Source organism: Cynara cardunculus, assembly GCF_001531365.2.
Source record: "Cynara cardunculus var. scolymus isolate 2C chromosome LG 13, CcrdV1, whole genome shotgun sequence".
Lineage (NCBI taxonomy): Eukaryota > Viridiplantae > Streptophyta > Magnoliopsida > Asterales > Asteraceae > Cynara > Cynara cardunculus.
In genome coordinates this window covers 293,900-305,524 of record NC_037540.1, presented here as the reverse complement: position 1 = coordinate 305,524, position 11,625 = coordinate 293,900, and the positions used below count along the sequence as shown (strand labels likewise).

Sequence of the window (11,625 nt, the reverse complement as noted above, 5' to 3'; positions counted from 1 at the left end):
CATTCTCATTCTCATTCCAATTCCAACAGAATCAAACCCGCTGTGATTCTACGATTATTGGAGTCATGTCTTCTTCTATTTGCAACATAAATCATTCAAGTGCATCTATCATTGTTTTTTGATCATTTCAGCTATTTAAAGTTTAGCTTCCTGATTTCAGTTGTCAGTCAAATGTATAACCATGTAGCATGTAATATGGTTATTCGACAAACACATAATAGAGAAAACTTGTGAATGAAGTTATTAAGATATAATTTTTGTGACGATACGTCATTTTCAAACCAAAGTACATTACAGTTTTTCTCAGACATCATAAAAGTTTCGTAATTTTCACTAGAAACTATAGAAGAATTTCATAAACTAGAATTTATCGTTCATTTTTTCTTGCTGGAGAAAATGAAAATATTAACCTTGTTTAATCAATTTTCGGGTAAAAATAATCAATTATTTAGAAAACCTGTCTGATATTGATGTTAATTCTTGAGGTTTTAATGTATTCCAGGTAACAAATATCGTCTTCACCTGAGAACTGTTTTTCCAAAGGCCCGATTTCTGCATTTTCTGTGTCAGTGAAAATCCGAGGCACACCTGCAAAACGGAACTTGAAAAATCATAAACCATGAAGCGGAGGCACGTGATGCCATATGTAGGTCCACCCCTCATTCACAAAAGTGGCTATGTGGATGAGAAGGGCAAATCACTTTTGCATACTTGTTCCTTGCAGGATCTATGAGCAATTGGTGCACCATCAAATAGTACTTTAGGTCTAAGCTAGTTCATAATCTAAGGATGCGTTTCGTACACTAGACAGGACAGAATATAACATAACAGGGATCACTGTTCCACGTTTGGTAGGAGAGTAGAACAGAGTCGAAGAGACGTGTTCCATACCCATCCCATGGAACAAGGTGGAACAACCTTATATTTTACCAATATAACCTCAAAATAAACCCTAATTCTCTTCTACAACATCAAAGACGCCTCACTTTTTACATTTTATTCATTCTTTAAATTTTATTTATTGTATTTTATGTTCTTTAAACTTTCACCTTATTGTCCTCAAAATATTATTTTTATGCGGTTTCTATATTTTGGTTAATTTATGTATTTAATTTTTATATCAAAATAATAAAAATATTTTATTATAAATTACATAAATTAATCAAAATATATAAACAACTCATCAGGGGTAAATTCGTCATTTTATATGTTTTATCCTGTCTAGTTCCGTCTTACCAAACAACTCTTCTATCTTGTTTGATACCAAACACACCCTAAGAGAACAAAGAAACGACTTGAGAAAGAATGTAGATGGTTTATGTACTGACCATGAAAACGCTCCCTCGCTTCTCCAGACATCAGTACAATATCGCCACTACGAAGGAACATAGCTAACGGTTCATCATTTCTGGACTTCCCTCCAAGAAGGAAAATAGCTTTGCATCCCAAACTTGAACGAGAAAGAAAATACTGTGTCAATGTACGGTCCAACACATATACCAATCCCAACTTGAATACATGAAAGGATAAACTAATCAAGCAATATACCCAAGACTCACCTCATGCTTACAATAGGTTTACTCCAATCTGCCTCCATGTCATCAAGGTGACCACCCAGCATATCACCTGAAAAATGAATAGATTCGATTACCATTTAATCGAACTACAAGGCTTTAAACATTTACCAATAACCTTATGAAATTAATCTTTAGAAAAATAGCAGGACAGTTGACACATGGATCTTGGATATTTAGTATGCAAATAGTACCTGAACCAAAGTAATTAACTATTGCAGCTTCTGGTTGAAATTCTTCTCCAACTGACATCGCAGGACCAGCCATTTTCTTAGCCAGTAGACAAAGTGCATCTGGGATCTTGTTGTGAGGGAGGGAAACATTATAGCTCCTCTACATAAAGATATATGTTACAAAATTTTAGAGTTGATTGACGAGAAAAATGAAAAATAAACATGTCGTAGTTAGATTGTTTCATTGAACATCTCTTCTTGATAAACTGGATATGCCCAGTGCTGAAACGGGGAATATTTTTATGCACTAACTATAAATAGTCATAGAGACGCAGCACATCACAATTATCATGTGAAGAAACATATTCACATATGTATATACAAGAGCCAATGGTAGCATATTGCAAAGCTGCATGTACTAAACAAGAAAATAGGCATATGACAGGATAAAACAATCACAGTGCACATAAACAAAACAGATAAGCTCTTTTCACTTGAAAGTGTTAGGGTCTTTTAGTTAGCAGCTTAATGAGCTTATTGGGACTCACAGCTTATTCGGTCAGCTATACATGACTGTTTGGTAGTGGCTTAATGATAAAGAAAGTGGTTACTCAATAACAATCTAGGGGAAGCTTTATGCAGAAAGCCAAGTTTTTTCCTTCCCAAAGAAAAATATGCTAATTAGTAATTCCATCTATGAAAAGATCCTCTCGAACAAAAACCTTCCCAATTTATACAGACAGATTAATCCACGACAACTTTATCCCTGCTGGACTTAATGGGAAACCAACCAAACAACCCCTTACTCTAGGTATATAAAAGGCAGGGTCATGAAAATAACAAAAACAGGGCTAAATAAGGTCATTACAATTAATGATGTGCAACAAGAGTGGAGTCAAAATTTTACTACCCAGTGACAATTTCCCAAGAACTAAAAGGCAAGCAAGTCGTATTGCAAATTTTCATCATAAATTATCAAGATAAAGTCTTTAGAGCTAATTTCAAGTTACAGACTCTTTTATACATATTCTTTGAAAAAAAGTTAGATTTATATCAAGAGAGTCAAGCAATTGCATAATTTTGAGGATGGTAACAAAAAGATAACCTTCGACCAGTCAAATTGCAGACCGAGGGTACTCCATCTCAACTTCCGTAGCAAGACAGATGCTGATATTGATTTACAAGTATTTCCACTTAATGATGAAGCAAGTTCTTCAGAAGAAGCCCACCGATGACTACTAACATTAACATCGACGTCAGTGGAATTATCTTCACCAGCTATCTTCTCCTCTTCAACTAACAATCGTCTATCTTCTGCGGCATTGAACAAATCAGGTATGGCTCCATAAAAAGCATTATGATTTGTTCTGTTAGGAGGCTGAGGGAAACTCACTAAGCTCTCCTTAATCCATCTGCATTGTTCCTCAATACTCAATGCAGCAGGGATGAAATAGAAACCTGCACTTGAGACCATATCACCATCACATATATGAATGCATCAACCACATAACATATATATCACCAATCAATATGCTGTATTCCAAACAATCCTATAAATGCAACAGAAACAGCATATACAAAGTAGAACACTGGCAAAGGAGTGTAATAAAAGAATTCAGTTTTGTAACTTTAGTTTCTGACTGGTTATAACTTCAAAACTTCCGAAACCAATTTGAAATCAAAAGAAAATTATCTGCATACCAGGGCAATCGTCCAAGCAGAAAACAGGTCTATCGAAGTGACACTCAAGCCTCGAAACTCCAACCGGAAGATCGCCATTTGTAGCAAAGGACTCCGTAATAGACTTGAAATCGATAACCTCCGATAAATCAACTGGCCTTGGTTGCTTCTTCCTAAAATCAAACAAACCAATGCACCAAATAGACTCTATAAGTAACAATCAACAGTAAAGAAAAGCACTGAAAACAGATTAATGGAACGAATTTCTTACCGTTTTGAAGATTTGGTATTCGGGTCGTAATATAGCTTGTACTTTTTCTCGGTTTTACGAAAGGCAGTTCGATCTGAATCGTCGTTTACGCTGTCGGATCTGTACATTTGATGTATATTCGAGTTTGAATCAAACGGAAAGAAAATGGGGATCACGAAATTAGGGTTTATCTTCAACAAGCAAAAAAATTTCTTTTCGAGCAAATTACGTTTTTTCTCCCTGTGGTTTATCGAAAATTGCAGATTTCACATCTTTAGTTTTGAAATTACAGGTTTCATTCCTATGGTTTGATATTATTGCTATTTTTTGTTTTTGTGATTTAAATTTCATTGCCTTTTTGTTAATGATATTTTAATCCTCGTATTTAAAGCTTGAAATTAGTACAAGTAACGAAAATAACAATGATTTATAAATCATAGAAATAAAAACAGCAATTTCAAAATTACAAGGACAAAATCCATAATTTCTAACAACCTATAGGAACGAAAAGAAGGATCTGTGAACGAAAAAAGGTTCTAGTGAAAATTGGAGTGAAGGTGAGAAACATAAGAACAAATCTCATCCTAGCTCATGAATTACGTCTGATACGAAAATTAACCTGATACATATTGATAAATTACATTACTCTTGATCCCGAACTATGATTGATCATTCCCTTTGTTTATCAACATAACTTTGTTCATACCAAAAACCAACATTTTTTATATAAAGCGGAAAATAGGATTTTCCGGCTTAAAATATATATTTTCATATTTACCCCTTAAAGGTAAAGGGCAATTTTGTCTTTTTATGCTATTGACAACCGCCCTACATCGAATGAAAACAAACTTCCTGCAAAATCTCTCCACCATTCTTTGGCGCGGAAATTTGCATAAACTGAATTCCGAATTTCCGATCAGAGCATTGTTTTTGGAGAGATAGATAGAAAATGGCGCGTAGGGCATTAATCAAAGCTGTGAGTCTGGAGGAATTATGGCGAACTTCCGTTGATCGCACCTCTTTTTCGTTATATCTTAGCCGGCAGAAATTTCAAACTCCCATTTCGAGTGGGAGATGTAGGTGTAAGATTATTACAAACGTTAGAGATTGCTGCTCGGAGAGACGAATTGATCCCCAGATTAATTGCTCTCGTGATGAAAATCTGTCGTCGTCCTCGTCAGTGGTTGCTGAGAATAGCCACGAACCGCCTCAAGAAGTTGATCTCCAGATTGTTTCAGGTCCTAACATGTAACCCTAATTCCCATTTCTTCAATTTGATTGCTCAGAATCTTCTATTTGTGTCTGAATTATGTTCTATTTTTGTTCTTTGGTGGAATTTGTGCTACTGCATTGAAAGATTACGAAGGTAGGGCATTGAGTGAAGAATTCTGAACTTCTTATTTAGAAATTACAAGGATACAATTGCTTCTAGGAGCTTGAAAGAATTGAAATTTGTGGTTATGAGAAATAGATTAACTAATTTGATGATGCATTGTTAAGCTGGCTAAGTTTTGTTTCTGTTTCTGACAATCTTAATCGTAACACTTGCTTCAAAGCCAGTGATGGACCTAGGGATATTTTTCATAGAATTGTCATTCATCTGTTCATTAGTTCATTGTTTTTCATATGTGTTCAAGTCTTTATTTGCAAAAAAAATCAGAAAAATAAATGAATCTAAACTTAAAAGCTAAAAACCATGAAAATGACGCTAACAAGATTCGAAGCCGGGTCTGGGATGGAAGAAAAGCCTTGCAAACCAACTCTACCAAGGGAAACTTGTGTCCTAGTAGTTCCAAAATATATATGATGGCACTTTTCACGACTATAATTTCTTACAAAGAAACGAAGCGGTGGCCCATGCCACCATATCTAATACAGTAGATCCGTCCCTGCATCATGCTAACCGCTCAAAGTAGCAAGTTTACTCGATTAACTTTCGAACGACTTAAAATTATGATGGAAAGTTGTTGGTAGACAGGGATCTCTGTTCATGATCATTTATAATATAGGACTAGATGTTATAGTCGGTCAATATTGTATAAGATACTCTGTCCTAAAACTCCAGAATCTGCGAAGATGATGAATACACACATTATCTCACATTTTTGTAAATGGTTTTTTGCAAATCGAACTTTTGAGTTGGGGAACAGATGGAGTGAAAATAGAGGATAACATGTTAATGTCACCAAATGCATTAGAATTAGGTAGGAATTACTAATTAAGGAGATGGTAAAACTAACTATTGGGTCTGATTCAGACACTTCAAAGACAGAAGGTAGAGTTGGACAAACCACAAATATGGTTTTTGGAGGTACGGTGATTGATGGTTCGACCTGTGAGTGGCTAACTCTTAATCAAAAGGTACTGATTGCTATTACTTTTATCTTCTATTTGATACTAACGAGTGTTTTATCCCAAACTAGTTGAGGTAGCTAGGCTAAGGATCAATGAAGAACTCAACCAATTAGTTTTCCTATCTAAGTGACTCCTTCCTTTGTCCATTTCTAATCCTTTTGTTTCCGTTCATCCACTCAATTTTCGTATTCTTTTCGTGGTTCAACATTCTTGTTCATAAATCGTTGCTCATCATTTTCCTATAAAACATACCATCAACTAACTACTATACATGTTTCCACTTTGGGGTCGTATACAACACCAATTGGGTAAGTGCTAACCAACTAAGATCATGGTTTGGGTAAGAGGTTTAGTCTGGTGAAGCGCCAACTGAAAATGGTTGTGTTCCGAGTGTTCACTGACAAAAGTAATTAAGATAATCACTGTCTGACTCGGTCAATAATATATTGATGGAAGACTTAGTCAGCACCTATGGTTTCTGTCAGAAGTGTTAGTAAACAACATCATCTCTAGGTGCTTCTAATGTAGCATCAAGAAAATTATCATCAGCAGTCCAATTTTTTCACTTCCCACTTGGTGCTTATTGAATGCGGCTTGATTTCGTATGTTTTGGGAGCTTTTAATGTAGATTTTTCAAAATAACTGGTTTGATGTATTTACTTGATAGGTAAACACTTACCCAAGTGTTCGAAGGTTTACAGCAATTGGGATCGGAGGCGATGATTTTGTGCAATCTATGGTTGGTGCTGTGGAGTCTGTCATTCAACATTCGATCCCACAGGTACACGTAGCTTGTAACTGTAGAACTTATAGAAAGATCATGGTTGTTTTTTATTTAACAACTATAGATTTAGACATAAATGGAGTGATCATGTTTAACAACAGGCCCATGTGAAGCAGAGAGTTTCATCAGGAGGAAAATACGTCTCGGTGAATATTGGACCCGTTCAAGTCATTTCTAGGGAACAGGTTCTTTCTCTTTATCAATCTATCAATTTTAGTTATAAATTGAGATAGGAAGCAGAGGCGGACCTAGTTAAGAGCATATGGTGGCACGTGCCACCACTTAATGGTTCCGGCATAATAAAAAATTACGTTTTTGAAAAGTGTCACCGTATTCTTTTTGTTGGGTACCCTTATATTTTATGAAACTACAACAATGGCACAAATTCTTGATGTTAAAGATGATTAGTTTGCTACCCTTTTGTTCAAAGTGCGTAGGTTCGAGTCTTTGTGCCCTTTAGCTTAAATTTTGAGTTATTTTTTTGTGTTTTAAAAAAAATTCAAAGATAAGACCATTGCAATATTAAAAGATGTTCCTTTTTCTGGGAAAGGCAAGAAACCAACTAACAAATTTCTAACAATTTTATGAAAAGTTTCTATAGATTGTTTTTTCTTATAGTTAAATGGTGCCACCATTTGAAAAAAAAATCTGGGTCCGTCTCTAATCGAAAGTAGAAAATCTTGATGATGACATACAAAAATCCATATGTTTTTCCAGGTTCGAGCTGTATATAATGCTATGAGGACCGATGAACGGATGAAATTCTTTCTATAACATACTTCTCTAGGAAACTATGTATATATAAAACCCTATGGAATCATATATAATTATACATAGAACTACAAAAGTATGGAATCTGGCTGCGTTTGGTTTTGGTTATTTCCTCCCTTTCAATTTCTGCTTTGTGGGTCTTATCTTAAAAAAAGTACTTGCATGTATTTTTCACCCCGGATGGAATTACAAAACTTGACTTGTCTTGTTGCAAATGTAAATGTAAATCATTCTTCGTGAATAATACAAAGTTGGACCACAAATTGTTTGATTAGAGTCAACATATAAGTGCATATATATATATATATATATATATATATATATATATGTGTGTGTGTGTGGTTAGTTCGTAATTAGCATTTTGCATGTGTCCAAAAAGACTTGATGCCTTTCGTCACAAGTGTTCTCATTGTCATTGTGATTAGATAATGTATCCATCGTTTGACTCATTCTTGTTTACTTGTGTTTGTTATCTACAGTTTTCTCAAAATTTGATATTATGTATTGTTTTAGATGTAAACCACTCATTGGATGATTTTGAATCAATTGGAGTATAGGGTCACATATGGCTTGGCCCACCACAGGCATAATCTTCAACCTGGCTCATTCGACTGGTCCAAACCGGCATAGTAACATTGAATATGGACAGTCTCGGTTTGTTGTTAAATCTTATACGGTGCGTTTGGTACACTGGACAAGAAATGATAAAACAGAACAAGAAAATCAATGTTCCACGTTTGACGTGACTTTAATGTGGAACAGACGAGAACATCGTAAAATAGGCGTGTTCCACCACCATCCCATACAACAAGGTGGAACAAGCATATGTTTTACCAATATACCTTCAAAATAAAACTTAATTCTCCTCTAAAACATTAAATACGTATAAAAGTAAAAATTGGAAATTACATAAACTTCATAATTTGTAATAAAAAATATTTATTTCATTTATAATTTAATAAATCACGTTAATTATTTAAAATACAGAAAAAATTATTCAAAATATAGAAAAGATATAAACAATTCGTCAAGAGTAAATTAATAATTTTCCTGGTCATGTCTTACTCTTACCAAAAGTTGAATAGTGGTTTTGTCATATCATGTTATGTCTTGTCTAAATACCACACACACCAATAATGAATAAGAGAAAAGAAAAGGATGTTGAACACATAAAACATCATAATTTAAACGGGTTGTTCTATATTTAGCACGACATTAGACTGAGACAAGGTAGTATTTGAGTGAGAAAAATGCAGTATTTATATCCCACCAAAATAATTGGAACAAGGTATTAAGAATGTGAAAAAGTATCAATATAAAATAAAAAATCTAAAACCTTTCACATTTCTTTCACTAACTTACTTCACTTTAATCCAGTCTTATCTAAATACCAAACATGTTAAATGGTCAAATAAAATAGGCTTTGGGTTTGAGTTTGGGTTTCAATAATGATCACAATTGGGGGTTGTACGTTTTGCAAGAACATTTGTACACTTGAAGAAAAGATGTGCATTTGAATCAAGAATATGGAAAAGTAAGGAGGTATTAATTAAGACTTGAGATGCCATGAGAACAAAATTCCAAAGTCGTAGCAAGTATGGTTAACCAACCACCCATTCCATTCTATCTATGCCTAATGCCTCTGCCTCCTTGTAAAGTGGTTTGATGAAATTTTAAATTCAAATTTAAGTTCAAGATTTGGCTTATAATTATATCTTCCTTTGATTTAAACAAGTTTACAGAGCCATGGAAAATCAAAAACACAAGTATTTTGAGTAAAGCTTAAGATTATATTCTCATATTTTATTTTATTTTTTGTTTAATAAAACATGTCGCTTATAAATAGATTATTTCATTTAAATCAATTAACAAATTGATTTTGTTACATAAAATTAAAAATTCAACATCGTTTTATATGAAAATAAATTCAAATCAATGAAAGCACGAAGAAAAATCACACATACAAGATAATATCGTTATTTATGAAAACGGAATGCAATATAATTATATATAAATAATGCATATTTTTGTAAAGTATGACGCATATTCGTTTTATTTGAGTATCTCCTTATAAAATATGTCATTGATTTTAACAAGTGGGGTCCACGTTCTTTCTTTTTTTTTTGAAATAAATTGGAGGGGTTTTGACAGAAAAATTGTATATATATAGAGAGAGTTTTATATTTGTAATAAAGTAATAGATAAAATGGGAGGTGCGACCATGCCTACCATTTTATATCGAGTAATTGCAACATGACCCCAACACACGTCCTCTTCACCCCCAAAAGATTCCAATCTTTTTTTAAATCCAAGTGGGGATTGATGGCATTTGGAAATCTAATGAATGTTCAACATGTCACCGTCTCTTCATTGTTTTTATTACCAATTTTTATATAAATTTATTGCTATTCATTTGTTTTACAACTTTTTAGAGGTTACCGGTTCGAATTTCTCAAGATTATTGAAGGTTTTTTTATTGTTCTCTAAAAATATTAGGATTAGTCATGATTGAACATCCACGTTTAAAAAAAAAAATACGAGTATGGCAGGGTTTATTTTTGAGTTTGCAAACCATTAACTATTAATGCGTATAATTGGATTAGCATTTAGTAATAGTTCAAACACTATATTAGGACATGTTATAGGTGGTTGATGCCTATTTAAGAGCTTTAGAAGTTCGATTTTGTTTTGAAAATGAAAAAAGGTCGGTGAATGCTGTAAAAGATGTAAGGGAAAAATTAAAAAAAAAGCTAACTAATTTTCTCATTTGACTGGTTTAGTCTCTAAACTATTTTTTTTAATAAAAAAATCATTAAACTTTCTTATTTTAAATAATTAAGTCCATAAATTATTATTATTTTCATTGAAAAACTTATTAAACTTTTACATTTTGAATAATTAAGACCCTTGATTTTTTTACAAAAATAAATAAACCATCGAATTTTTACTAATTAGTTAATGTGACTTTTTTAGATTAAACGTATGTAAGCAACCAATTTTTAAAAGTGTGGTTCAATCAAAATGAAAAAGTTTAATGGTTTTTTCATTAAAAAATAGTTTAGGGACTTAATCATTTCAAATGAGAAAGTTTAATGGTTTATTCATTCAAAAAATAGTTTATGGACTAAACCATTCCAAATGAAATTTTTTGTTAGGTTTTTTTGAAGTTTTCTCAAGTTTTAAATATGTCACATATTATAAATACATTAAAGGACGCTAGAAAGGTACTCGTACAATATGATCTCGATTTTAATGTTTTGTTTATTTTTGTTGTCTCAATCAATGTTATAATACAGTTTGAAAAAACAATAATGTTTTTATTTTTTAATATAATATAAATATGAAGATATTATAAAATTTTAAAAATATATATATTGATATTAGTACCAAACTAACTTTTAAGAATTCTTTTTTTTGTATGTAATTTATTTAATTCATTTTTTATTATAACTTAATTTAGGTTTAATAACGAAATTTTTAATTTTTAATTTAATAATATAATTTTTTATGAAGATAATAACTAAATATTTTGTTAAAACTCAACAATTATTCTAACTATATTTTAGATTTTTTATATTTAAATGAAATATTTATTCTCTATTTTATTATATTTATCTGCAGTTAGTTACATGAATTTAAATATGAAGCTTTAATAAGTTATATTTACGCACAATTTTTACTTGTAATCTTAAATTTTAAGTAATATGTATCAATAAACAGTACTTTATGCAACAAAAATGATTTTTAAGAGTTTTTGCAAATATTATATAATATAGTATAGATAATTCAACTTTCAAATTATTTGTAAAAATACCATAAAATGAAGAAAATACTACCAACTTCAATTAATTTAGTGAACGAGGGGGTACATTGTGAAGGGGACACTATGTAGTATGTAGGGTGTAACAAAAAGGGGAGCCACACGCATGGCGATGTCGTGGGGAGGTGGTGCCATGGGGAAGGGAGGTCGATGGTGCCCGGAATGATCCAGAATTTTATTTAAACTGTGGCATCATGTGACTATAAAAAATAAATATA

The 11,625-nt window shown here is 32.4% G+C and overlaps 2 protein-coding genes across 2 annotated transcripts; one reads left to right on the top strand and one right to left on the bottom strand.

The window, feature by feature from the left end:
• Positions 1 to 228: 228 nt before the first annotated feature.
• On the bottom strand, positions 229 to 3,858 carry LOC112525205 (alpha-ketoglutarate-dependent dioxygenase alkB). Its single transcript, XM_025135218.1, has 7 exons — positions 3,699 to 3,858; positions 3,449 to 3,600; positions 2,853 to 3,205; positions 1,769 to 1,907; positions 1,560 to 1,626; positions 1,329 to 1,450; positions 229 to 588 (listed from the first exon to the last, which is right to left on the bottom strand). The coding sequence occupies exons 1-7, from the start codon at positions 3,803 to 3,805 to the stop codon at positions 449 to 451; spliced, it is 1,080 nt and encodes a 359-aa protein (XP_024990986.1). The 5' UTR covers positions 3,806 to 3,858; the 3' UTR covers positions 229 to 448.
• Positions 3,859 to 4,626: 768 nt separating this feature from the next.
• Positions 4,627 to 7,590, top strand: LOC112524244. The gene is made up of 5 exons (XM_025134000.1): positions 4,627 to 4,915; positions 5,935 to 6,038; positions 6,700 to 6,813; positions 6,918 to 7,001; positions 7,534 to 7,590. The coding sequence occupies exons 1-5, from the start codon at positions 4,627 to 4,629 to the stop codon at positions 7,588 to 7,590; spliced, it is 648 nt and encodes a 215-aa protein (XP_024989768.1).
• Positions 7,591 to 11,625: the final 4,035 nt, after the last annotated feature.